Source organism: Molothrus ater, chromosome 20, assembly GCF_012460135.2.
Source record: "Molothrus ater isolate BHLD 08-10-18 breed brown headed cowbird chromosome 20, BPBGC_Mater_1.1, whole genome shotgun sequence".
NCBI lineage: Eukaryota > Metazoa > Chordata > Aves > Passeriformes > Icteridae > Molothrus > Molothrus ater.
In genome coordinates this window covers 8,136,058-8,163,317 of record NC_050497.2, presented here as the reverse complement: position 1 = coordinate 8,163,317, position 27,260 = coordinate 8,136,058, and the positions used below count along the sequence as shown (strand labels likewise).

The window sequence follows — 27,260 nt, the reverse complement described above, 5'->3', positions numbered from 1 at the left end:
AATTGTACACCTCTGCCCCTTTCTGGTAAGTGTGGGTGATATCCTCCCTCTGCACCTGACTAGTGTAGGGTAGAAAATTGGAGACAGGCTGATGGCAAACCCAGTGGAGCCTTTTACACCTAAAGACTCTGGGTTTCTCATTCCACATGGTAGTATTTTTCTTAATTAAGTTGTTTGAAGTGCTGTCTGGTATTGGTTTTTTATGGAGTGTTTTATTGTCATTGCTCTTGGCCTGCCCATCATGGTGTGACTTCTCAGAGATGCAGCTCATAATCTGTTCACTGTGTGGAACACAAACCTGCCATTTGCAGGCAGTGTCATTTTCCAGTGTCAGGGACTTCCACTGTGGCTCTGAAAGGTTTTTAGATTTAATTCTACCCAAGTGACAATGGCTGTGATAAAGCAGCACAACTAAGGGCCTCCAAACTAACCTGGGAGGAATTATGTGAGAAAGTAAAACACAAGCATTGCTGCAGCTGTAACACATCTTGTCTCTTATTTCTGTGGCTGTGTTAGGTTTGATTTTCCCCAGAGAATATCCTTCATGTCCAGGAGCATTTTTTCCCCTGGCAGAGCTGTCTCCAGGAGGATTTGGAGGTTGTTTTCTCTGTGTGTGGTGCAGGAGGCAGGTTGGCTGTTGACACTGTGCCAGGGGCAGGTGAGATGCAGGGGCTGTAGCTGAGCTTGCTGCAGCCAGGAGCAGAGGAATGTGCTGGAATTTTGTGCTGGGGCTCAGACTGAGAATGGGAGCAGCTGCAGGGACAGGATCTGTGAGCTCATCTCCAGCTCAGTTCTCTTTGTCAGAGAAGGAAAGGGCAGAACTGCTTGGAGTAGGAAAGGGTGGAAGTGTGAGGAGAGAGAGGCAGCAGCTGTAATTCCCTGTGAGGAGGGGGATGCCCTGAGGCTGGAGCTGCTGCTGCCCTGTCCCCAGGCAGGCAGGGACCATTGCAGAGCATCCCTGTCCCCCTCTATGGGGCTGGGGGCCCTGGAGCACCTCTCCTGCTCCATCCTCTGGCTGCCAGGTCCCAGCAGTGCCATGGATGTCTCTGCCTTTGCTTTACTCAGTGGTGAACAAGCAGCAAGCCTTGCTGTGCAGGAGGATTTCCACAAGGTGTGTTTACTTTTGGAATAAAGCACTTCCTCCTGGGATGTAACTCTGCTCACCCCTTAATTTTCCTGCAGTCAACTTCTGCAGTTTCAGAGCAGCTGAGTTCAGGGTCTTAAAAGTGAGGAGACGTTCTTTGTGTCCTCTGTGGGCAGGACAAGACTTGGAGCAAGGGACACATCAGACATGAAGAAACAAATTTATGAACAGTAAAGATGATTAAATAATTGAGGGCAAAAATGAGATTGCTGTGGCAGATGCTGCCTGTGGGACAGAGGATGGGTGAGCTGCTGCCCTGCCTGACTCCTCATTTCCAGTTGTAAATGTAATCACTTTTTTTTTTTTGTAAGCAGCTGGGTATCTCCAGGTGTATTTATACCAAGATATTCCAGCCCACCGATTTAAAGTGCTTTTCTTTCTTTTGTTAAGCTAATTATTCTTTATAAGAGAACAAAACAAAAATCCACAGATTAAAAACTGTAGGGCTAGAAAACTGTTGAGTTTGGATGAAAAGCAAAGCCTCAGACACTGGAATGTATTTCATAGGCAATAATCAGGCCCTGAGTATGCCAAATAAATATAAAAAGGCCTTTCATGCAGTAAGATGTATTTTAAAATAAATGGGCCCTTTGGTTTGAACATATGTTTTGCTTTGGAATTGGTCTGAGAGGCTTTTCAGACAGGAGCACCACAAACCTATTTCCCTTTCTGCTTTTTTTGTGCTGTGCCTTCCAGGCTGTCTCCTGGTTTATTCACCAGGAAAATGAGGTCTCCTGACAAAAGTTTGGCAGATGTCTGGCTGCAGCACGGCAGGGAGCAAGGCTGCAGGGATGTCACCACCCTGCACCAGGTCCCTCAGAAGCTGGATTCCTGGAGGTGAAATTCTGCCCTTTTCACAACAAAAACAGCTCCAGGAGTCATTGCAATGTTTCAAGACAGTTAGAAGGTCTATCACAGCTGTGAAATTTCTGTAGTTCTGTGAAAAATTGGAGTTTTGCTTGAGTTAGGGGTGGGTGACAGACTCTGAGCACCCCTGATTGCTGTTGGGATGGGGGATGTCTGTCCCCATCATGTCCCCAGCCTGTCTGTCAGTCACCCCTTCCCTTTTCTGGGCACACAGGTGCCCAAAACCTACAAAAGGGAAGCCTGGAAGCACTTGGCAAATAGAGAATTTCTTTAAACCCAGGTCTTTTAAATGCAAATGAAACTTAGTGTTAGCTTCTGGTTCCTTTCAGCAGGAGTAATTGGAGCTAAGGTTTTATACATAGTAGTAATATATGCATCAAATCAATTAAGTGCTAGAAATGCTATAAACTGCTCTCTAAACCCGAGTCTTTGAGTCCCAAACAGCAAGAGAAATGGCTGGAAGTGAGAGCTGAAAAATAAGAGAAAGGAACAAGGTACAAATATTTGACATTTATCCTCACTACTCTAGGAAATAACATTATGAGTAGGTTCATAAAGGGTGAAGCCTGTATCCATTTCTATCAGTTGGACTTTAATTTAAGCGTGGGAGTTGTAGTTCAACTGTAAATGCCTGTTTTGCTGTAGGAACTGCAGAGCAAACCTCCTGCCCTCTGCTAGCAGGAAATCAGAGTTAGATTTCTCATGATCTTTTCTGCCCTTTCAGATTTACAAGGCAAATATATCCAAGCATATGTAGAAATACACACTTCAGGTACTCCTGTAATTGTAACTTGCTTGCTGACTTTTGCCCTTCTCATCCATGATCCTTGTTTCTGTTAGTTTCTGATCCATTTTTCTAAACTATTTTTCTAATAATTTCTAAATGGTTTCTGGTAGAATGTGGACCCAGATTTATCTTCTACTACTTAGAAAACAAGGCCAGCTTAGAATCTTAGTGTTTAAACTGCTATGAGATATCAACTTCTTTAGTTGCCCGGTGTTTGCTTGTTTTATAAAGCAGAAACTCTGAATGTTATTTAGGAACCAATAACCCAAATCAAACTTCCATTCTCTTAGATGGGATTTTTGAGGGTCTTCTGAGGTTCATGTGTCCTCCATGCAGTTGATAAAAATGCCTTTTGCTTATGGCTTTTCTTTTTTTTTTCTTTCCCCTTTGGCTTGTTTGTTTGCAGAAAAAGATGGACAGTCGGGAGTACCAGGACGCACAAGGTTTTGCAGCAGATATTCGGTTAATGTTCTCTAATTGTTACAAGTACAATCCTCCAGACCACGAGGTGGTGGCCATGGCCAGGAAGCTCCAGGTAAAGGTGTTGGCAAATGCATCTTCCAGAGTGTTTTTAGTTCAGGTGCAAGGTGAGATCCAGGTGTGGATCTGCTGTTGGCACCAACAAGGGAGATTCCTCCAGCCCTTGGAAAGAGCCTTGTGCTCTCTGCAAGACTGTTGTGCTCTTCACATGGCATGGGCCCAATGCCATGTTCAGCTCCTAAAATATTACAATCCTTGGTTTTTAAGTAATTGGGGGATTTTCATGGGCTTTCCAGATGGGCAACCATATTCTGTATATTACTATTTTCTTGTAGTGCACAAGAGATGTATTTGAGACCAGAGCGAGCTGTTTGTGGCTGAGGCTCCTTTGGTCACCAATTTTGCTCCTTTTTGCAGGATGTCTTTGAGATGAGGTTTGCAAAAATGCCCGATGAGCCTGCAGAGGCCCCCCCTCCACCTCCCCCAACAGCCCCAGTGGTGAGCAAAAGCACAGAGAGCAGCCACAGCAGTGAGGAGAGCTCCTCAGACTCTGACAGCTCCGACTCCGAGGAGGAGCGGGCGACTCGGCTGGCCGAGCTCCAGGAGCAGGTACTGCACCATCCCAGCTGTGTGTCTGTGCATTAGACAGAGCACAGCAGCAGGAATTGTGTCCTGAAAAATCCCACCTAGGCTGGCGTGCAGGGAAACATTCCCAGCCTAAGGGGAAAAGCATTCAGCTGTGCAGTCAGTGCATGTTGGATGTAACGGGAATTTTCTTCAAGATGGTTTTCCTCAGTGCTGATGCTCTCTCCTTCCTTCTGGGATCCCAGAGTATGAGCTGCTTGATTTTTGGCTTTAGGCTATACTTACACCTTGGGATGTAGAGGGAAGGGTTTGTGGAGGCAGCAGTTACCTTGCCTTGATGGTTTTTCCCTTGTCTCCCCCCTAGCTGAAAGCCGTCCATGAGCAGCTGGCTGCACTGTCCCAAGCGCCAGTGAACAAACCAAAGAAAAAAAAAGAGAAGAAGGAGAAAGAGAAGAAAAAGAAAGATAAAGAGAAGGAAAAAGAAAAGCACAAAGTCAAAGCTGAGGAGGAGAAGAAACCCAAGGTGGCTCAACCACCAAAACAGGCCCAGCAGAAGAAAGCCCCAGCTAAGAAAGTGAACAGCACAACCACAGCTAACAGGTGAGAGCCAAGGTGCCTTGAGGGGGAGAGCCAAGAGCTTCCAGCTCTGTCCTTAATTCCTGGGGAAGCTCAGTAGTTATTAATTTGCTGCTGAATACTGTTCCCATTCCCAGACAACTCCAGGGAGTCTTTAACTTGGAGCTGGCAGTGGAACCACTGTGTTTTCACTGTCCAGCTCTTTGAATCCCTGCCTGATTGCTCTCAGATAAGGTTTTGGGGGTTGCCTTTGTGCAGCCACCAAGAACGTGCCATTTCATGGCTGCCCCCCTGCTGCTACTTGGGCTCATTGTCACACTTCACAGGGCTAAAATATAATAGGAACACAACAGCTGATCTCAGGCTGCTGAACTTTTTCAGTACTTGTGCTGCTGTTCCAGCCATCTGACAAGAGCTTCAAAGCCAAGAGCATGGGGACGTTTGTTACGAGGGAGTTAGGGGAAAAAAAAAAAAAAAAGAATTCATTGCTGTGTCCCCATGAATGTTTTCATGCTTGACAACCTCCCCAGGCAGCCCAAGAAAGGAGGCAAACAGGCATCTGCAACCTACGACTCGGATGAGGAGGAGGAAGGGCTGCCCATGACCTACGACGAGAAGCGCCAGCTCAGCCTGGACATCAACCGCCTGCCCGGGGAGAAGCTGGGCAGGGTGGTTCACATCATCCAGTCCAGAGAACCTTCCCTCAGAGACTCCAATCCCGACGAGATTGAAATAGATTTTGAAACCTTGAAGCCCACAACGTTACGAGAACTGGAGAGATATGTGAAATCTTGTTTACAGAAAAAACAAAGGAAACCATTTTGTAAGTTCACCTCCCGGGGCACGTGTTCCCCCCAGCAGCTCTTGGGCTCAGCTGAGGAGTCAGGGCATGTGTATTGAGATTCTCTTATCCACCTGGTGGGTATGTGGTGGCAGGAATTTTTAGAGATTCTTTTCTCCCAAGGAAATGTACAGAAACTTCCTGTTTTTCTCTGTTCTTTTCTTCCCATGGTGTCCTGCTGCAGAGACCTGGAGAGCCAATGTGTTCCTCTGCAAGACCTGTGGGATGCCTTTATTAATTACCCAGGCTCTGGAAGGCCCTGTAAAGGTTTCAGTCTCATTGTGTCAGGTGTTACATGCATACATCTGGAAGGATCAGTTTCTTATCCTGAATAGTTTAGCATCTAATTAGGAAGGAAACAAAAAACGTGGCTGGGATCCAAACCACCAAGGCAATAAATGATTTGCACAAGGTTACCTGGTTACCTGTGGATTCTGGGTGTGTCTGAGTTGTGTATTCACCCCAAAACTGCTCTTGCTGTGTGTCCTGATCACCACATTGGCCTCACCCTCTGTCAGTTCAGAGGGTGAGTGTCAATCTGCTGCTGAGTGTGTGGTTCAGTGTGGGACAGACTTTGTGTCTCGTCCACAAAGGGAATTCCTGCAGCCCCTGGAGAGTTTAGCTCCAGCTGGACAGCAGTAGCATCACTTTCCTGAAGTGCTCCTGGCCCTCTTGGTTAAGGGAGTTTTGCTTCTAAGATAATGACACAAAAGCTACTCCTTGCTCTTGCAGAGCCTCTCCATTCCTTTCGCAGGATTTTCAGGAAGGCCTAAGCAAAGCACAGACTTTGACCTTTCTTTTTCCTTAATTTTTTTCCCCTGAATCCTTCACTGTTGGCCTAGCTCAGGAAAGGATTTTCCAGAACAGGAAAGCATCCTTCAATTTTGGAACTAGAGCACAGAGTAACACAGATATAACCTCAGATATCCACTCTGTGAGCCTGGCATGCCTGAGCCTGGCTGGACTCCTGTGCTGAGTGTTCCCTCTTAGGACTGTGCTTTCCAGTTTTCTTTTTTTGTTGTTTTTTTTAAAGCATTGCTTTAAAACAGCTCACAGAAATGTAGGTATTTCCTTGCTGGATCAGGCAAAATATCTGGCTCCTGTCTTGTGCTTCCAATCCTGGCCAACACCTGTGTTCAATTACTCCTCCTTTGGAGGAATATTTCCTTTCCTTGGCAGTGTGAGTGTTGCTGGTCCTTCTCACCCTTTCCATCCTGATTCAGTTACATTCCTGTTGTCTGCCAGCCTTTGCCTCAGTTGGTTTTTAATTTGCCTTTGTTTGTTTTGTTTTCTATTTAGAGCAACATAAACCACAGTAGATTCTTGCGTGAGGGGATCGGAAGTTTTAATGGCAGATGCTTTACTCCTGACAACCTTTAATGGGACACTTTATTTTACAGGGCAGAAAACCCATGTAACAATTCTGTAATTACAAATCTGTAATTATTGACCATATAACTGGCTGGTAAGTAACCTGTAATGACAAGGTTATTACATGGATATTTCTATCTTCTACAATACTTTCCAGAAGATCTCTCTTAAAAAAAAAAAAAATTGCATGTTACAGGATGGTGGTGATTTGATGAGCAAGGCAACTTCAGGTGTTGTCTTCTCTCTGGGATGTGTAGTTGCTGTGTGAGCACTGGATGTTGGCAGTGTCGCTGCAGAGTGTGCACACAGATGTACATGCCCTGTAAAATAGTGATGTCCACTCTTTCCCCCTGCATCCCTGCACTTTCAGAAACTCTGCCTTCCTCCCCCACAGCTGCCAGTGGCAAAAAGCAAGCAGCAAAGTCAAAAGAAGAGTTAGCTCAGGAAAAGAAGAAAGAACTAGAAAAACGGTTACAGGACGTCAGTGGGCAGCTAAACAACAACAAGAAGCCTGCAAAGAAAGGTAATGGCTTTGGGTTTATGGGAAAAGAGCCCCCCAAAAGTGAACAGATTTTGTCACAGGGTCAAAACCTCTGCCTTGGCTTTGTCCCTGTGACAGGAGCCCTCAGGGAGTTCCCTGTGAGGGAATTGCCAGGTCTGGGAGGCAATTCCTCCTTGAGAGGGAGGAGGATCTTCCCTGTGTTAACCTGGTGTGCAGCCCACACCACAGAGCTTAAACATGGACTTACAAAAATCCCAAACCCCCACATAGCTCAGGATGCTCCAGAAGGTTCCCCTGGTGCAAACAAAGCTTTCACCAGGGGGTTTCCTGTGCTCAGAGGTGACACTGCCCCACAGCAGAGCTCCTCTGTGCGCATCCCAAACTTCCACAGTTTAGGGTAAATTTGGGAAATTTTTGAAGCAGCTCTTCTAAAAAGTAGATTTAATCAGCTTTTTTTTTAAACTGGCTCTGGAAAATATTTCTTTGGAGAAAAGTGGAAAAAACCTATTTATTTAATAAGCAAAGCATTTACTAGTACAAAAAATGAACATTATTAAACAATTTTTTTTTCTTTAAAAGAAATGATGCATTCAGAAGGTCTCTTTTGTGGGCTGTAGCTGGACTTATTCAGTCTCTTATCAATCTTTTTGGTGTTGGAAATGCTGTGGCTCAGGCTTGGCTTGAGTGGGCTACAGGTGTGAGCTGTATGTGCTCTTTTGGATGCTCAGTTCAGAGCAGGTTTAAACAGGTCGAAAGAAAAAGAAAAACTCCAGTTTAGGGAACTTCTCTGCCTCAGCTAGCTAAAAACTAACTAAAAGCAAAGGAGAGCTCAGTCTTGCTGTCTGTCTGTCTGTGGTGGTGTTCATGGGGGTCCCAGGAAGAGGGAAGAGATGAGGATCTGACTCCATGTTTCAGAAAGCTGATTGATTATTTTTTGATATATATTATATTAAAACTATACTAAAAGAATAGAAGAAAGGATTTCATCAGAAGGCTGGCTAAGAAAGGAAGAGAAATGGAATGATAATAAAATCTGGTGTCTGACTGAGAGTCCAAGCCAGCTGGACTGTGATTGGCCATTAATTAAAAACAATCAAGAAGGACCAATCCCAGCTGCACCTGTTGCATTCCACAGCAGCAGATAATTATTGTTTACATTTTGCTCCTGAGGCCTCTCAGCTTCTCAGGAGAAAAAATCTTAAGGAAAGGATTTTCCATAAAACGTGTCTGTGACATCTGTCTGTCCAGCAGCAGGAATGTGGAGGAGTGAGAGGAGTTTGTGAAAACAAACTCCACGCTGCTTTTCTCTCCTCCTTCACCCTCAGAACCAGCCTTAAAGGTGCAAAACTTCTTTATCCAGCAACAAGAGAACAATTGGGGATTACCAGCATCATTCAGCCAGCCCAGGGCTGTGGTGGTGTTCATGGGGGTCCCAGGAGGAGGGAAGAGATGAGGATCTGACTCCATGTTTCAGAAAGCTGATTGATTATTTTTTGATATACATTATATTAAAACTATACTAAAAGAATAGAAGAAAGGATTTTATCAGAAGGCTGGCAAAGAAAGGCAGAGAAATGGAATGATAATAAAATCTGGTGTCTGACTCAGAGTCCGAGACAGCCGGGCTGTGATTGGCCATTAATTAGAAACAACCACATGAGCCCAATCCCAGATGCACCTGTTGCATTCCACAGCAGCAGATAACCATTGGTTACATTTTGCTCCTGAGGCCTCTCAGCTTCTCAGGAGGAAGAATCCTCAGGAAAGGCTTTTCCATAGAAGATCTCTGTGACCCGGGGCAGGAGCGCTGCCCCCCGTGGGTCAAACTGGGCCCTCGCGTGTTGCCGCCCGCTGGGAGTGACCCCATCCCTGCCTTGTCCCCGCAGAGAAATCCGGCTCCGCTCCCTCCGGAGGCCCCTCCCGGCTCAGCAGCAGCTCCTCCTCCGAGTCCGGGAGCAGCAGCTCCAGCGGCTCCAGCTCGGACAGCAGCGACTCGGAATGAGCTGGGACACACGGACACACCCCCCAAACGGACACCCCCTGCTCTGCAGTGCCCCCTCCCCTCCTCACCCCCTGCTCTCGGGCCACGCTGGGCAGGTTTTATCCCCTCTCTCTTTTTCTCTGACTTGTTTTTATTTTATTTTTTAACTCAGTGTTACAAAAGGTTTTTTTTGGTTTTTTTTTTTTTTTTTTGGTGGGGGGAGGGAGGGGGCTCTCTTTTAATAGGTCAAAGATCTTTGAGTGTGTGTGTGTGACTAGACTTTATGACAAATAGTTCCCTTTGCATAAAGTCTCTAAAATTTACATTTATCTGGAGAAAATTGGTTGAAAATGGAAGAACTTTGAGCTCTTAGCAGGAGATAAATAGAAAATTCTGCAAGGTTTGTAGTACATTTCCCTCCCAGCCCTTCCCTCTCCCCAGAATATTCTCTTTTAATAAGCCTGCCTGGCTCACACAAGGTAAAAACCATCTTTTTTTAAAGAAATCTCTGTAAAATGGTACTGTATCTGAAAGATGTTAGCTTTTGAACTAGTTGGTGTATTTGTTATTAGCACTAGTATTCTTAATCTCCAAGTCTACAGTGTGATGAAAATGTCAGATGCTATCATCTTTTTACATAAAAGCAACAAAAAAAAATCCAAAAAAATTCTCATGTACTGTGGATTGCTAACATGCTTTTTTTTTAAATCTTGGTAGAGGCATAGGCACCTGTTCAGGAAGGTCTTGAAGCATGAATTTAACTTTTAAGCACACAAGCAATAGAAGTTGGTTGCATTTCTTGGTTTTCCACTCAAAAGCTTCACTTTTCCTGGGCATTCATTGGGAAGAAAGGGAGCAAGGGACACACTCAAGTTTCTTGGGAATGTTATTTTTACCTTTAAACAGATCATTTCCAGGAAATGGGATGCTCTCTATGAAAGTTTTCATGGAATTTGACAGGAGGTTTTTTTTTTGGCTGGAAGTTGTCAGCTGGAGCCTGGAGCGATCCCTGCAGTGTCCAGCACGAGTCATGCGCCCATTACTGGGCACATCTTGGGCATTTTCTCCATGACAAACACCTCAGACTGGGCTTAAAATAAAGCAGCACTTGAGCCCCAGCTGAGGCTGAGCTGGCAGGGGAAGTGGAGAGGGATTATTTTGTGTGTGTTTGGGCTTTTTGCTTTTGAGTTTGCTTTGGTTTTCTCCCTTCTCCTCATCATTCTGGTAGTGAGCTCCTGGAGCAGGGGGTGCTCCTCCTGTGTCAGGCAGGCCTCAAGTTCCAGGCACTGAAATCTTTTACCTCAGTGAAAAGAGCAAAGAGGGGAGGGAGGAGAAAAAAAAAAAAAGCTTATTTTTTTAAAGCTTGCTATTTTTTTTTTAGTCCAGCCTAACGTTTTGACCTGCACTGCTGCAATACACCCTGGTTTCAGTGTCCCTAATTTCATGTATATACCATGACTTTATTTATTAAACATCATTGGTCATTTAAAATATAATAAAATCTAACAAAAGCAAAGCTGAGGTTTTGCAGGCCAGCAGACAGGAAGACTTTTAATGAGGTTTGAACCAGATTAAGACAAACAAACAACAACAAAGCAAATAAAAATCCACAACTTTCTTTATATACCTTGGACTTTTTACCTACAGGTGCTACAGTCCAGTCTCTTGTGTGTCTGGTGCTCTGTCATGTTTGGTGTGTTCATTTTTAGATTTTTTTCCTCTTCTTCTCACCCCAGCCCCCTTTTTTCCTGTTTTGTACAGATTTTGGAGACATACACTTCAATACAATTTTATTTTCTCAGTGGTCTTTTTTCCTCCCCTCTTTTTTTTTGTTTTGGTAGAACAATGGGGGTTTTATCCTTTTCTAATCCAATTTTAGGCAAACACCAATTCTATAATTACATCCAATTTGTAATCTGAGGGGCAGAAGTTTTATTGTAAATTCTTTTTATTGTAAAGAAAAAAAATATACAGAATTTAACAGAAAGTTCTGCCTTTCCATCTCCAGCACCAGCCCCTAAAACTGCCTCTCCTCTGTGGGGTAGCCCTAAAATTCACCTTTTGTGCTCTCCCAGTGGTGCAAATTGCTCCAGATTTTATTTTCCCTGCAGGTGAGTGGTCCTGGAGGCCCCTCAAGGCCAGCCCAGATTTCCTTTCACAGAAATTGAAAGAAAAATATTCTGATTTTTACTAAAATTCATTATTTTTCTTTTCCATTAACAATGGAGTTCAGTTCTGATTTTAATTTTTTTTTTTTTTTTAAATTCTGCCCTTACAAAACCTTCCCCCAGCCAGATCCCTGGTAATACATTTTCAGAATTTACTATGAGGAAATGTAATATTCACCTAATTAAGAGCTTGGGTTTCTTTTTAACGGGGTTGGGTTTCACCTGTGTTTCTCCTATTGCCTGCAACTTGGATGATCAAAACCAAGGAATATTTTAAGGAATAACTGCATCCAATTCACTGCCATGGCTTTTGGATAAACAAACTCCCAGTTTTCTCTTCCTGGGACCTTTTCCTGCCTGCTTGACCCTGAGCTGTGGTGGGGAGGACAAACCGGAGGCGACAGCATCACTGCCACAGAAAATCCTGGGAATTTCAGCTCTGGCACCAGGAACAGCCCCTGGGACACACAGACACCCCTCAAGGGGCTGCCCCAGCAGAATTCCTTGGGAGAGCTGGAGCCAGAGGGGTTGGAACCCAGGTGTGAGGTGATGTGATGAGGGGAGAAGCGTGGCTGAGGCTGGCCCAGCTCCTGGAGGAGGATCCCTGTGGAGCTGGAGAGCCCTCCCAGCCCGGGGGATTCAGGAAAATCTGCCAAGGCCACCACGGAATGGGAACAATCTGCTGCACATCTCTGATCCACCAGCTGCAACTTGGGCTTCCACTTCTTGGGAAACTTTGCACAGAAATGAGGTGTTCTCAACAAAATGGAGCAAGGAGAAATCCATTTTGGCATGACTGAGGGAAGAATCTGGTGACTCCTCCCTTCCAAATGCTGTCCTTACGCTTTTCCATTCCCAGCTTGTTTGTAGTGCTCTTTATCCCCACCATGTCCATGGGGGTGCCTCTTGTACATCCTGAGTTTCTCCAGGAAAGAAAAGATGTTTCCAGTCCAGAGGAAGTAGCAGCAGTCCTGAATGAGTTGGGAACTGAAGCAACAGAGCATTTATTTAACTGGGTTTTATTGCATGACACGTCAGTCCAGATGTCACAAAATAACTTGGAAACGAGCAAACACACAATGTTTGAAGGACATTTTTAAACTTAAGAATAAAAAAGAAAAAAAAAAGGAAAAAAAAAAAATTAAAATTTTTATGGTAGAATTTTTCTTGAATGAACAAAGTTTAACTTTGTTTTCCAGGGGAAGCTTCACTGAAATCAGTATGATTTCATATGTATGCATACACACAGAGTTTTATTGAAACTGCTTTTTTCGGACTAATTCCTGTTTTGACAAAATATCTGACCAGACCTTTCTCAATCAACCAGCATTACTGCACCTTTTAAAAAGAACTTTGTGAACCTTTTCTCTGATTGTAAACTCAGCCTGTCTCGTGGCTCAGTGGGACCAGAGGGAGATCCCCATCCCAGCGACCGAAGGATTCTCTCAGCTCTCTGCACACCCAGTGTGTCATCCACACAGCCAAACCAGTGCAGTTTTTGTACTGCTGTGGTTTGAACCTTGCCTACCCCCGGGGTTTGTGAGCGTGGGAGTGATGTTTCAGGGCTGTGTCACTGCTGGCAGGGTGGTGACCCCCGAACACACACAAACATCATTTCTGTGTGTGGAAATCCACAGCTGAGTTCCCCCTGAGCTCTCTTCCCTCTTCTCTGTGTGGTAGAAGCAGACTGCAGTTACCTAATCTAGTTCTTTCTCTGCTTTGGGGACTTTTAGAGCAGTTTTTAATTTTGGTTTTTTTCCTTGTTTTGAAAGGAATGATTTTTTTTTTATTTTTTTTTTTTAAAGCTGGGGTTGGAGCTGAGGGGAAGGGATCGGGGCATGACAAAGACAAACCACAACCTTTTTAGTACTGGATTTGAAATTCTCAGTCTCTTCTCAACCCTGAGCAGGTACCATTAGGGCTAACTGTGGGCAGGCTCTGCATCAGTAAAGAGAAATTTAGGATTCCTTACACAGCAGCGTTATCTTGCTTTGAGCTGCATTTTGTAAAGAAAATGGTATTTGCATATCTTTTTAAAATGTCATTTTTAAAAAATAAATTAAACCACCAGCTAGGATTTGACACAGGCCACTTAGAACACAGCCCTGATACTGGCATAACCAATCCAGAGAGATTTGTTGTTGTATTTTTTGTTTTGTTATTTTGGGGGTTTTTTAATATTTAAAAATAAAAAAGAAATTGTTACTTTTCTGTATGATGTGCATGCAAATTTACTGTAACTCTTTTTCTTAAAACTTTTTAGTGCCATTTCTAGTATATTCCTGTAAATGTCAGTTATTGAAAAGAAATGAGTCAATGTAAGTAGTTTAGCTTGTTTATTGCAAATTGCTGGCCTCAAACAAAACAGAATTTAAAAAAAAGAGTTAGAAAGTAATCTTTGATGTTACTGGTAATCACGGACCCTGGTCCTGGGGCATTTGTTTTGTTTTCATAATAAAAAGAAAAATTGTTTGGTGTGTGCAGTTTGATCCCATCTTTTCCCCTCTCCTCATCTTTTCCAGGTGTGGCACTCAAAGGTGGACTGGGCAGTGCCAGGAGCCAAACCCCAGGGTATTGAATCCTGGTGCCACGAGTCCTGGAGTAATTTGGGAGTTGTTTTGGGGGATGTCAGAGTGGGGCAGCTCTGGGGTGTCTGAATCACAGCTGAGTACCTGCAATAAAACTTTAAATCCCCTTTTCTTGGCGAGGGAAACTCAGCTGTTCCCATGTCCCAGGGCAGCCAGGGAAGGGCTTGAGCTCTTCCCAGCATCCTACAGTCTGCAGGGTCTTCAATTCTGTGAGAATTGCTCCTGATTGAGGTAAGTTGGGCTGAAGGGAAATCAAATTTCACTTCTTGGAAGCCACCAGGAGCTGCAGGAAGCAGAGGGACTTTGTCACCTGCTGTGTGAGCTCAGGGTGACATGGAAGGCACAGCCTGGGAAGGGGGGTCTGGAGCAGCTGTGCCAGTGCCAGCAGAGTCCTGGCATTGCTGTGTGGGGGCCAGGAGCTATTTTGGTCCCCAGAGAGGGTTGGGGTTGGTTTTGCTGGTTGCTTTGTGTGTGAGGTGGGGTTAGCACAGCCAGGCTGCCCCAGGGTTGATCTTTCTCTAACCCTGTTCCTGCTCACTGCCCCTCCAAGGCTTCAGCAAAGCTGTTCCTCTCTGCTCCTGCAGCAGGGACACTCCCAGGGGCTGTTTGTCCAACTGTCCCCTAAACAGCCTCCTGTGAGGCAGGTGAGGGTGTTCCTGTGGCATTTGAAGGTGAGTTATTTCTGGGGGCAGCGAGCAGAGCTGTTTGTTCAGGCTGGGAGGAGGTTGAGGACACACAGGACACAAAGTTCAACTCTCACTGCTCATGCCTTGAGTCCTGGGGCTGCCAGAGGGACATTGAGGGGCTGGGCTGAGTCCAGAGGAGGGAACAGAGCTGGGGAAGGCTCTGGAAAGTCTGTCCTGTGAGGGGCAGCTGAGAGGGCTCAGCCTGGAGGAAAAGGAGGCTCAGGGGAGATTTCCTTGCTCTCCACAGCCGCCTAAAGCAAGGCTGCGAGGTGGGGCTTGGTCACTGCCAGGACAAGAGGGAACAGCTCAAGCTGCATCAGGGGAGGTTCAGGTTGGACAGCAGGAGCAATTCCTTCGAGGAAAGTGGGCTCAGGCCTTGGAACTGCCCAGGGAGGTTTGGGGTCCCCATCTCTGGAGGTGCCCAAGGAAGGCCTGGATGTGGCACTCGGGGCTCTGGGCTGGGGACAAGGTGGGGAATGGTCACAGGCTGGATGTGACAATCTCTGAGGCCTTTTCCATAATAATTGCCTCGTTCAGTGTGACATCCAGAGCTCTCCTTATCCTGAAGGTGCTGCTGGCCTTGGGGAGCTGGAGGAGCCTCCCACAGCTCCCAGCCCAGTGGTGTGGCTTGGGAACCTCACCAGTAACTGAGGGGATTCCTCCCTCCCAAAAGGGAAATGCCAAAAGCTGTCACCTGTGCCAGGGGGAAAAACAGCCACTCCCAAAGCTGCATTCAAATCATTTTAATGCACTTTATCAAAGAGGCTACAACAGTGTTTGAAACAAGTGCATCACCACCACACAGCTGGCTCACAGAACAGCCACAGCAGCCACTCCACAACCCTGCTGTGACCAGTGACACACAGAAATGGAGAACTACAGTCACATTCACAGAGATGGAAGGACAACTCATCCTCTTCTTCCTGCACTGTCACATCCAGCCTCCATCCTGGAAGAATTTATGCACATTCTTACGGGTTTAGTCTTGTTGTGTAAAATAACTGAATTTTGGTTTACCAGCCACGTTAACAAAAAGAGACTGATTATACCCAAAATAAGCATCTTACTTACTGAAATTAAAAAGAAAATAAAGTGTTGGATTTCTTTTTCTATAAGAAAAGAAAAATGAACAGCTGGTTTGGGGGATGTGCTGTTCCTTAAAACTCCCAGAGTTCACGTGCTGCCCAGGGCTGGCCTGGAACCCACCTCTCTCTCCTGCTTCTCCAGGTGAATCCACCTGCAGCTCCCAGGGGAGCTCTGGGCCCAGCCCCCTGCCTGCTGGAGTAAATAATCTCCTTGTTCACTCAGCCAGGAGCTGGAGGCCCAGGTGGGTCACACATCCCTGGCACTGCTCCCCCAGCACCCTGCCAAGCCTCGCTGGCTTTGTGAATCTCATTGCACTTGCTTGAAAAAACATTTATTCACTGGGTTGTTTCTCCTCCAGAGCTAGTCCTGCCAAAAGCAAGAGGGTTATTTGTGTGCAGAGCAATGCACAGGTCTGCAAAGCAGCGAGGTTTAAATCTATGAGCACACACACACAAGGTATCAAACACCAACACATGCAGAAATAGTGCTTTTAAAAAAACAACCAGCTGCCTATTGTTTGCAGTGCTATGGAGCAGGGCTGAGTACACCAAACCTCTATGATTTCACTCTAGGACAGGTGTGTTCTGCTCAGTACACTGAGTTCAGCAAGGCTGAGTGTCTGTGTGTTTGTTATAGCATTTCACCCACACGGGAGAGGTGGAAGAGATTCTTCATTGTATTAAAAAAATAAATAAAATAAAGTGCTTATAAATAACACAAAGGAGGTTTTAGATAAATAGAACAGAATTAATGAGTGTGCCTAATGATAGGCAGGTAAATAATCCATCCTGAAGCTGACATCAAATGCTGATTTGCCTGGAGCTAAGCCTGTGCCCAGGCACTGCTGGGTTGCACACATGGCCTAGGCAGGACAGAAAGGGCAGAACCCTGAAGAGTTTCCATGCTGAACCCTGGGTACGTGATTCACACCCCTGGAAGTGGTAGTTCTGTTTTTAACAAAGACTCAGGTGCTTGCTGGGCTGAGTTCCTCAGCGTGATCTTGCCTTGAGCAAGTCAGGATTAGGATTCAGCAGAAACTTAAACCTGAAAGCAGCAGCCTCTGTGCCCGAGCAGGGCAGGGCTTCTCCCTCCCAAAATCCTCCAGTTAATCATAACAATCCCAGACACCACTTTTAAAATACATGCACCAAACCTACAATCCAACCTGAACTAGAAGTTAAACCCTTCCAAGCTACTGCATGCACTAAAACTTGAATGCAAAGCAAACTCCAGTGGCCTCTTTCCTTCTGCAGCCCATCTCAGGAGTGGCTCTGGGCTCTGCAGGAGTTTCCTCATGTCCCTTAGGACATGTGTGTATTTACAGGGGTTTCCTGCTGTTGCTTTCCTGGGGCTGTCCGTCCCTTTCAGGTGGCTCTGAAAGGAGTCAGCTCCCCTGATTCCAGAGCTCCTGTTAATTCCATGATCCCACACTGTGGCATCAGAGAGGGCCCTTGGCTTTGCACAAAACTCCAGCACACCTTTCCTACCAGGTGTTTTGAAGGTTTGGATTGAATTCTCAACACATTCCCTCCCTGTTCCAACAGTGAACCACTCCATTCCCTGGCTGGGAGAGACCACTTGAGGGCAGCAATTGGAGACAAACAGAACAAGTAATGGCCAGATGGTTTTGGAGATCAACTTCTTAAAACCCCAGCCTTGATGGGAACAGATCTGTGCTCCTGTGTCCCACCAGCATTCCCAGAGCTCTGGGAATGCACCAGGACTGGCCAGTAAGGGTGGCTGGGGACGGTGCCCAAGTGCCAGCGGGTGTTTCTCAGGGCACACGAGCCACTTAGAGGCAACACATGGTCCAGCACAGCCCCTGCCAAGATGCTGGGCAGCAACAGCCTTGAGAGCTCCCCAGCAAGGCTGGGTTTGCTGTACACACTCAGTGACACGCAGAACGGGAGTCCACAAACAGCAAAACCAAACAGAAACAATCGAACTTCAGCCTTCCTGCAACGCTGCTTCCTGTGCAGGGCCATGAGAGGGTGGTGCACACCCACCACCTCCCCCAGCTCTGCTTCCTCTCCACGTGTGGATTCCTGCGGGGAATTACATAATAGCACAGAACTTGGACTGGCCCGTGTCCCTGGAGACATCCAGCTTGTTTTTGTCCCGCACCAGGATGGCCTCGTTGCCGTACTGCGAGTACCACATGCTCCTGCTGCGGCTCAGGTACGTGTTGGGGGGAGCTGACTCCAGCTTCTGCTGCTGCTGCTGCCAGATGAGCAGGGACGTGTCCCTGTACCTGAGGCGGGCGTAGCCCTCGGACAGGGCTTTCTCGGGCAGGGGAACCCTCCCGTTCATCACCGGGTCACTCATCTGCCCCAGCAGAGCTCCACCTGCAGGGGCTCCTTCCCAACAGCTCCGCAATGATCCCCGCTGGGTCTGGCCAGGGCGATGGCTGCTGCTTGGAGCTCAAGGGAGAACATCCCAGGGCACACGGCTCAGGATCCACGAGCTGCTGGCACCGCTCAGGAGAGGGAAAAGAGCCCTAAAATCCCAGCAGGCAGCCTGGCCTTGCTTAAAAACCCCTCCGGGGCTTCTGAGAGCTCACCCAGCAGTGCTACTGCAGCGTGCTCCATGCTGGGAAGGGCCCACACGTGCTGTTTGTTTTCAGTCCATGCAACACCTCCATAGGTGCGAGCAGGCGGGCAGGACAGGCCCGGATGAGCTGAATTCCCTGGAGAACGGCTCCCGGAGCTGCCAGAGGTCAGAGCCCGGAGGTCGGCGATGCCCAGGCCCGTGTTCGGCCTCTCCCCGCGGATGGACGGAGCCCGCACGTCACAGGGACGCGCAGGGATGCAGGAGAAGATGCAGGAGAAGATGCTCGGCCCCGCTTGTGGTACCCAAGCTGGAGAGGAGGGGGGAAGTGCCCGGCACCTCCGGACGGCACCTGCGGGGCACAGAGCGTCACCCCAGGAGCTGACACCGGGGGTCCCCGCCCTGCCAGGCTCCCTTTCCGTGCCCCCCATCTCCCGCCCGCCCCCAGACCCTTCCAGCGGCCCCGCGGGTGTCCCGCACCCCCGGCCCTGCCCGCCCCGAGCCGGGGGTCCCGCCCCGCCCTTCCCGGGCCGCCCCCCGAGGGTTCCCCGCGCCCCCCGGCCCTGCCCCGGTCCCACCGTGCTGCGCTGCCCGGCCCGGCTCGGCTCGGCCCGGCTCGCCCGGCGCAGGCTCCGCCCGCCGTGATGCGCTCGGGAGGAGCCACGGCCGGGGCGGGGGCACCGGGGCGGGCCCGGGGGGGGCGGGAGATGGCGGAGGGTACCCAGGGGGTGCGGGGATATGGGGATGGGTGATGTTGGGAGCCCCAGTTTGGATACGGGGGTCCGGGGATGGCAGTGGGGTACCCGAGATGGGTCTGTGGGTCCAGAGATGGCAGTGGGGTACCCAGTGGGGTGCGGGAATAGGGGGTGTGATATTGGGAGCGCCACTTTGAATGTGTGGGTCTGGGGATGGCAGTGGGGTACCCTAAGTGGGGTGAGTGGGTCCGGAAATAACAGTGGGGTACCCGAGATGGGTTTGTGGGTCCAGGGATGGAATGGGGTACCCGAGTGGGGTGAGTGGGTCCGGAAATAACAGTGGGGTAGCCCAAGGTGGGTGTGTGGGTCCGGGGATGGCAGTGGGGTACCCGAGTGGGGGATGTAAGTCCAGGGATGGCACTGGGGCTCCCCAGGGTGGGTGCGGGCATCTGGGATATGACATTGAGCTCCCCACTTTGGATGTGTGCGTCCGGGGATGGCAGAGGGGTACCCCAAGGTGAGTTTGTGGTCCAAAGATGGCACTGAAGCCCCCCCCCCAGTGGGTGTGAGAGTCCCAGGGGTGTCACCCAGCTGTGGGTGCACAGGGACACCCAGTCCAGCTGTACTGAGCCCATACTGGGAGCACTGGGGCTGAACTGGGGGAGTCCTCTGTGTCCTGTGTGTCCATGGGAGAGGAGCTCTCTGGGATTTTTAGCCCTCTCTCCTTTCTGGTGGGTGCTGGGAAGGTGCAGGCGCCCTTTGTACCCCTTGGGGCTCCCCAGCGAGGGGCGAGGACAGGCAGGGACACCCCTGTGTGCTGCCAGCCTCACGCCACTGTCACCGAGGGCTGTGTGGGCAGGAGCAGCCCCTCCTCGAGCTCCTCTCTCTGCCCCAGCTCCTCTCCCTGTCCCGCCTGCCCCTGGCCAGCACAGCACCAAATATGTTTTGAAGAGAGCTCCTGGGCTTATTCTTTTCCTGATGATGCTAAATTTAAGCTCTCAATCTTCTTATCTGCTGTGAAGGCAGCGCCATCTAATCTCCTGTGAAGGACCCGAGCAGAGCTACTCCAGAGCTACTCCAGAGCTGCTCCTGGTTGTTCCTCTCAGCCTTCAGGGACACAAACAAGAGGCTGTGGTTTGCTGCCGTCACAGGGAAGGCATGCTGCAATTCCCTGTTCCCAGGAGATCCAGGCCAAACACAAAGAGGGAAGCAAAGAAAAAAAAAAAAAAAAGAAGGAATGACCACACTGTTTAAATGTTTATTATCAGAAGTATCCTGACTCTGCTGCTTAATCTGCTTCCTGCTAGTGCAGGGAAGCCAGCCCTCGTGGAAGCTGCAGAAAAAGGTGGGAAATCCTTTAGTGGACAAGATTTAGGGTTTTTTTAAGGCTCTCTTGGTGTTGTCTGTAAAATTCCTGGCTCTGTTATCACCAAACTGACAGGATTTGGTTAGGGGGTGGGTGCACTGTGAGAGGGGCAAGGAGGAGGATTGGAACCTGCCACCAACTGCTCTGACCCCTCCACTGCCCCCCTTGCTGTGAGTCCCTGGAGCCAGGACCCTTCCCAATAAACCACGGAGGCAGCAGCAGGGGAATGGAGGAGGCGAACCCCAGGTGCTGCTCAGTCAGAGGTTTGTTCCTCCCCACCTCCCTCCGAGGAAATTCTGCTTTGCTGTCCCTGAGCTGCCTCTGCCGTGCCATGGCTGCAGGGAGGGGCTGGGATGGGCTCTTCTCCCCTTGCCCAGCTCCCAGGGCTGTGAACACTCCAGGTCCGGCTGATTTTGATGGGAAACCTGTTGGGGTGGAGGATTCTTCATTAGTGAGAGTGTCCCAGCAGTGCTGGGAGCTGTTAACTGGTGCTTACTGGTATTCAGCCCAGCTGGGACATCCCAACATGAGCCTTTTCCACGGAGAAAGGCCCAGGGAAGTGCCAGCTCCACCTGCCCGGGGCCTGGGGCCAGAATCCTTTACCAGTGGAGCTGCACTCAGGCTAAACAAAGAGCACCTGAGCTGAGTGCTCGGGTACAAGAGGAGAATCCAGTTCATCCCTTCTGGGATGGAGCTGTGCCAGGTGAATTTTCCTGCTCCTTTCCAGGGGCAGCTCCAGGAGGTGGCTCCTGCAGGAGGAAAATTGCAGGATTGATTGTGGCAGGGTGCACCTTGTCTGGGCAGGTAGATCAGGTGTGTGATGAGCCAGACAGAGGATTATTGTCTGTGCCCAGCAGCTGAACGCTCTGGTGGCCCTGTGGTTTTCCCCCCTGGCTGATGACAATCCAGCAGTGGTTTTGCCGAGCTGGGGCTTGCACAGCTTTCCTAAAATAGCCGGGGAAAGGAGATGACACAACGGGAGGGCATGCTGCAAACGGCACGTAGGCTGTGTGACAGCTGCCCTGCCAGCAGCCGGGCCGGCCCCGGCTCTGGGGACCCTGGCTCAGCTGGGGACACGGCCCTGGCAGCCGGCAGGGCCCCGGGACAGGCGCTGCACGCCTGGGCGCATCCAGAAGGTGGCAATGGCAATCCACACACACTGCCTGCCGGGGAGAGCCGGGAAAAGAGGATTTCCTGCCCGTGGGGATCTGGTGTTTATGGGATGTTTTCAGAGGGGCTGCACTGTGGCTGCTGTAGAGAGCTCTGGAGTGACACCAGCATGGCAGAAAATACACCTTTCCTGGAAATGCGGCCACGTCCTGGGTATTTTGGGGCTGATTTGTAAGGTATGGGGTCCTCATACACGTTAGTGCATTTAATTTCCTTCCTTCCTTCCTTCCTTCCTTCCTTCCTTCCTTCCTTCCTTCCTTCCTTCCTTCCTTCCTTCCTTCCTTCCTTCCTTCCTTCCTTCCTTCCTCCCTTCCTTCCTTCCTCCCTTCCTCCCTTCCTCCCTTCCTCCCTTCCTCCCTTCCTCCCTTCCTCCCTTCCTCCCTTCCTCCCTTCCTCCCTTCCTCCCTTCCTCCCTTCCTTCCTTCCTTCCTTCCTTCCTTCCTTCCTTCCTTCCTTCCTTCCTTCCTTCCTTCCTTCCTTCCTTCCTTCCTTCCTTCCTTCCTTCCTTCCTTCCTTCCTTCCTTCCTCCCTTCCTTCCTCCCTTCCTTCCTCCCTTCCTTCCTCCCTTCCTTCCTCCCTTCCTTCTTCCCTTCCTTCTTCCCTTCCCTTCCTTCCCTCCCACTAGTTTTGCCTATTCCATGCAGGACTGGGATGTCCCCAATGAGCTCCGTGACATTCCCAAAGTGCCACCACCACCTCTCCAGCCAGATCCCCCTCCCATTCCCTGTGCGTTGGGACCCAAGCTATGGGGGCTTCCTGCCAGGCTCCTGGTCCGTACACACGGAGACATTTGGGGGTGAAAAAGCACAGAAATGTTCCCTCTGGCAGCATCTTCATCCAGGCACCTCTGGGGCTTCTCTCGTGTGAGGAGCTGAAACAAAAGCCCAAGGAGCAAAGTCTGAGTGGAGAGTTCCCCAGCAGAGGGTGGTGTCAGCCCGGCTGTCGTTCCCTGGCTGTCTGTCGTTCCCTGGCTGTCTGTCGTTCCCTGGCTGTCTGTCATTCCCTGGCTGTCTGTCGTTCCCTGGCTGTCATTCCCAGCAGTGCCAAGACGCAGGAGAGGAGAGCACCAGCTCCAGCACAAAATCCAACCTCTGTAATTTATTCAAGCTCCCTTTTAGGTCAGGACCCTTCCCAATAAACCACGGAGGCGGCAGCAGGGGAATGGGTGAGGTGAAATCCAGGTGCTACTCGGTCAGAGGTTTGTTCCTCTCCACCTTCCTCCAGTACCTGGGTCCTTTCCACACCCCTCATCCTCTTGCAGGACACTTTGTACAATCTGGAGCTCACAGCTCAGCAGCTTGTGCTGGATTCGAGCTCCTCCTGGGCCTGGCTGCACAGGTTTTGGTTGTTTTTATTTTTCCTGCTCTCAGAAATCTCTGCCATCAGCCCTTTGGGTTGTCAGAGGTGGGCGAGGAGCGTGCTTGCTCCAACACCTCCCACGCAGAGCCTGGCTCCGCAGCTGCAGGGATTGCTCCCAAGTGTCCAGGGGCCAAGAATGCTTTTTATTACTCAGTGAAAAAGCTAAGCTGTGCCTCGCAGCTTTAATTATGCACATACAATCAACTCCTCTGTTGTCATCTACCTACAGACCTGACCTCACATGGCAGGCTGGTTCTGAGTCAACCAAAATTATCCCTGGCACGACTCCACTGCCTTCAGTAGCCTCGTGATCCCTGCCCATGGGTGCTGTTGGAGGGCAGAAACGCTTGGTGAAGAGCTGAAAGATCAAGAAAATAATTCTGAGAAAGCACCTCCTCGGGGTATGGGGAGTGTGGGCTGAGATCTGGGTACTCCCAGGGCAGGGCGCAGCTCTGATGCTGAGACTGGAGTGTGTGGATGCTGCTCCCTCTTGGACGGCACTGAGGGACAGCCAGCACTTCGCCATGAAAGAATTCCTCTTACCAAAAAACCCCCAAACTTTCCTTGGAATATGAAACAATTGTTTTCTGTTGGTCGGAGAGATCCTCCTTCCTAGGTGGAAAAGGAAGGATCATGGCTGTGGAGTTGCTGTTTCTCCTTTATCTCCGCTTGGCTCCATTTGGAAGAGATTAGTGCTGCATTTGTTTGACATGCAGGTTAATAGCTTCCCTTCGTCCCAGTCCCGGCTTCCGGTTCTGCCTATCTGGAAAGCCGGGCTGGAAATTAATCGGCAAACTCTGGGGAGAGAATCTCGGAAGAAAACTCAGAACAGATTTGAAAAGAGGCTGTTCTAAGCCGCGCTGATTTGGAAGGAAGCCACCGATGAAAATCGGAGATTTTTCAAGAGTTTACTGCCAAGGAGTTAATGCCTGAGAGTCGAGGTTTTTAATAAATACGCTGGTAATTAATTATAGGAGTTGTCCTCCCGTTTGAGAGTCAAGGAACACGATGCCTTGTTTGGGTTAAACATCTCCCCTGCAGTATTTGCAACCCAAACACGGGATGACGAACGGGAACGAGCGCTCAGACAAAGCGGGGTCTGTGTGAGCGTGTGCGGCCCCGGGGAGGCGGGGGGGCCCCGGCACCGCTCCTGCCGTGCCCGCAGCCCTGGGGGGACCGGGGGAGCCCCGGCACCGCTCCTGCCCTGCCCCAGCACCGGGGGAGCCCCGGCACCGCTCCTGCCCCGGGATTGGGGGAGCCCCGGTACCGCTCCTGCCCCAGGACCGGGGGAGCCCCGGTACCGCTCCTGCCCCAGCACCGGGGGAGCCCCGGCACCGCTCCTGCCCTGCCCCAGCACCGGGAGAGCCCCGGTACCGCTCCTGCCCCAGCACCGGGGGAGCCCCGGTACCGCTCCTGCCCCGGGATTGGGGGAGCCCCGGTACCGCTCCTGCCCCAGGACTGGGGGAGCCCCGGTACCGCTCCTGCCCTGCCCCAGGACCGGGGGAACAGGGGGAGCCCTGGGGAGAGGGGACCCCACAAAACACGGTGGTGGCTCTGCCAGCGGGGACAGCAAAGCAGCGCCGGGGCTCTGGGCGGATTTCCCGGAACAGGGAGAGGAGCGGGAGGGAGGGAGGGATACAAGGGAGAGAGGGGGAGAGGAAAAACAAAACAAAAAGCAGGAAAAATAAAAAAGGGGAGGGGGGAAAAGGGAAAAATATTGGGGAAAAAAAAAAGTGGGCTGCGAGCCAAAGCGTCGCCAAAGCCCCTCCGCCCCCGGGCTCCCGCAGACAAAGGGGCGGCGGGGCGGGCCGGGGGCTGCTCGGTGCTCGGTGCCGGGGGCGGGCCGGGGGCTGTTCCGCTGCCCGGGGCGGGCCGGGGGCTGCTCGGTGCTCGGTGCCGGGGGCGGGCCGGGGGCTGCTCGGTGCCCGGTGCCGGGGGCGGGGAGAGCAGCGCTCGCCCCCACGGCGGTGCCCGGCTCGGCCGCGCAGCTGGGCTCCCTCAGCAGCGCAAGTTTCCACCGGGCACCGCCACGGAGTTGCACTGGGGGGCGGCCCCGCCGTGCCCGCCTGTCCGTCCGTCCGTCCGTCCATCCGCCGCTTTGTTCCCGGAGGATGCGGCGCGCCTAACCCCGGCCCAGGCGGTGGGGCCGCAGCGGGGGCAGGGGCAGCCCTCCTCCGGAAAACTCCGCGCCGCCCTCCTTCCTCCTCCTCCTCCTCTTCCTCCTCCTCCTCCTCCTCCTCCCGCTGCTCCCGCTCGCAGCCCCGGCGCGCAGCGATGCTGGCGGGGCCGGCGGGCGGCGATGGAGCGGGGCGGTAGCGCGGAGCCGCCCAGCACCGCGGCCCCTCGGGCGGCTGCCCGCGGCCCCTGAGGAGGAGGAGGAGGAAGAGGAAGGCCGGGGCAGCCAGCAGAGCGCGGCCATGGAGGAGTGGCGGCAGTGCGGGCGCTGGCTCATCGACTGCAAAGTTTTGCCCCCGAACCACCGGGTGGTCTGGCCCTCGGCCGTGGTGTTCGACCTGGCGCAGGCGCTGCGGGACGGGGTGCTGCTGTGCCAGCTGCTGCACAACCTGTCCCCCGGCTCCATCGACCTCAAGGACATCAACTTCAGGCCGCAGATGTCCCAGGTAGGAGGGGAGAGGTGGATGGATGGAGGGGTGGCCGGGCGGGGAACCCCCGGGAGCACCTGGATCCCGGGATGCGGCTGCTGCTCCTCTGCACAACTTGGTGGGATGCGGGGATGGGATGGGATGGGATAGGATGGGATAGGATGGGGACCGGCTGTTTCACCCCCCACGGATGAAATGCGGCCGAGAAATTAGGATAAAAATTTGAGAGACCCTAAGGGAATGCCCCCATAGCCTCTCCCTTTATTCGAATAAAGTAAAAGGACTCCTCTGTCTCCTTTTTGGACATAAACCTCTGATGTTTGCGGATTAATTTTCCCAACACCCGGCAGCCCCTCCCAGGCTTTATCCCCCCGGTTTCTCTCTGGGAAAGGCTCCGGGGCGGGGAGAGAACAGCCCGGGCAGGAGGGAAACGTCCCCCTCGTGTTTACAGCCGTGGCGAAACAAAAGCAAATAACAGGGCTCGGAGGAGATGGGATTATTGGGGGTTTTCATGGAGGCGCTGGCTCGTCTGGGATGTGCGGGAGGAGCGGGCGCCGGGACGAAAGTTTGGCTGGGAAGACTCAAAGCAAAATAAATGAATAAATTTATGAAAACACACACGAAGCTCTGGTGCTCTGCGAGGCCGGAGCAGTGCCCGAGCCCCGGTCCCGCATCCCTGCAGCGGGAGGGGATGGGGGGCTCAGGGCAGGGACCCCAATTCCACCCTTGCCCTGTTCTCATCGTGGCTCTCCCATTTGGCTCCTTTAAAAGGGCTCCATCCTTGGAAGTGTTTCCAGTTCCTGGGTGGTTTGGTGGAAGGAGGCTTAAACAAACTGAAAAAAAAAAAAAAAGAAAAAAAAAGAAAAAAAAAGAAGTAAAATCAGCTCAGCTCAGGTTGTTTTGTGTCTGAGAGCTCCGCCGGTGTTTTTGCAAGCTGAGCTGCGGGTATTTGCATGGGAATCGGGAAGTGAAATCGATCAGAACAAACGAAATGGGGCTTTGTGCCCTGCCCGCCGGCAGCCCCTGTGTTGACAAGTTCATTTCAGAGCGCCGGCTTTTATTTTTGAACAACAGGTTCTAGCGGTGAAATTCGAAGGGAAACTTTCTGTCTGTAGCTTCGCCGAAACCTTCAGGGATAAATAAACCTCCAGTGCCCACAGGAGCTCAGTTCCTGTGCTGTGAGAGTGAATCCCTCTCCCTTTTTTCCGCTGGAGTTTCCCTCCAGGACGATGTTTGTTGGTTTTTTTTCCAGTTTGTCCCCTTCACCCAGCAGGACACAACCACGTGTGGCTGCTGTGGCTCAGGACAGCCAGGAGCTCCCAAATTTGGAGCCCCTCTTTGGGTGGCAGAGGTCGATTTGCTGTGAGGATGTCCTTGATCATCCTGCAAAGCACCGGGATGGGAATCCCCAGCCCCGTGCTGAAATCAGTCCTCAGTAAATAAAAACACGTTCCTGATGCCTCTTCCCAGGGTGGAACAATGCTGGGAGATTTCCTCTTGGCTTTCCAGGCTCTGAACTGATCAAACTGTTTTCCGCTCAGGCTGATGTTGCCAAATTTAATCTGCAGTGGGGAGGGCTGGAGCTCTCCTAGAGCGTGCTGGGAATGGCACACTGTGTTTTGGGGTTTTTTTAAGGGAATGCTGCAATCCCACAAGGCTCATTTTGGTGTGGTAGTTGCCCTGTGGGGAGTTCAGGATGGGTTTGAAGATGTGGCACTTGGGGACGTGGTTTGGTGGCAGATTTGGCACCAAATCCGGGTTGGCCTGGATCTTAGAGGGCTTTTCCAGCCCAAGCTCTGGTTGTCTGTGATGCTGGGCTGGTTTGGGGTGAGGTTTGGAGAGGAGGCTCCTGCTGTCC

The 27,260-nt window shown here is 50.7% G+C and overlaps 3 protein-coding genes across 13 annotated transcripts in view; 2 read left to right on the top strand and 1 right to left on the bottom strand.

Moving 5' to 3' along the window:
* The window catches only part of BRD3 (bromodomain containing 3), a 45,943-nt gene extending 32,170 nt beyond the window's left edge, over positions 1 to 13,773 (top strand). For both annotated transcript variants that reach the window (XM_054516927.1, XM_036393793.2), the window contains exons 7-12: positions 3,205 to 3,333; positions 3,696 to 3,887; positions 4,228 to 4,463; positions 4,970 to 5,262; positions 7,046 to 7,174; positions 9,040 to 13,773. In XM_054516927.1, coding sequence (XP_054372902.1) covers positions 3,205 to 3,333; positions 3,696 to 3,887; positions 4,228 to 4,463; positions 4,970 to 5,262; positions 7,046 to 7,174; positions 9,040 to 9,155 — 1,095 coding nt within the window. In that variant the 3' untranslated portion in view covers positions 9,156 to 13,773. The remainder of the gene's footprint in view (positions 1 to 3,204; positions 3,334 to 3,695; positions 3,888 to 4,227; positions 4,464 to 4,969; positions 5,263 to 7,045; positions 7,175 to 9,039) is intronic.
* Positions 13,774 to 15,304: 1,531 nt separating this feature from the next.
* BRD3OS (BRD3 opposite strand) lies at positions 15,305 to 18,858 on the bottom strand. Its single transcript, XM_036393810.2, has 2 exons — positions 18,788 to 18,858; positions 15,305 to 18,561 (listed from the first exon to the last, which is right to left on the bottom strand). Exon 2 carries the CDS (start codon positions 17,985 to 17,987, stop codon positions 17,718 to 17,720), a length of 270 nt encoding a protein of 89 aa, XP_036249703.1. The 5' UTR covers positions 17,988 to 18,561; positions 18,788 to 18,858; the 3' UTR covers positions 15,305 to 17,717.
* Positions 18,859 to 24,787: 5,929 nt separating this feature from the next.
* The window catches only part of VAV2 (vav guanine nucleotide exchange factor 2), a 120,274-nt gene continuing 117,801 nt past the window's right edge, over positions 24,788 to 27,260 (top strand). For 6 of the 10 annotated variants that reach the window (XM_036393777.1, XM_036393776.2, XM_036393774.2 and 3 more), the window contains exon 1: positions 24,789 to 25,420. In XM_036393777.1, the coding sequence (XP_036249670.1) occupies positions 25,217 to 25,420 (204 nt within the window). In that variant the 5' untranslated portion in view covers positions 24,789 to 25,216. Of the gene's footprint in view, positions 25,421 to 27,260 lie in introns of all 10 variants that reach the window. The other 4 variants (XM_036393775.2, XM_036393779.2, XM_036393784.2 and 1 more) reach the window with 2 other exon arrangements.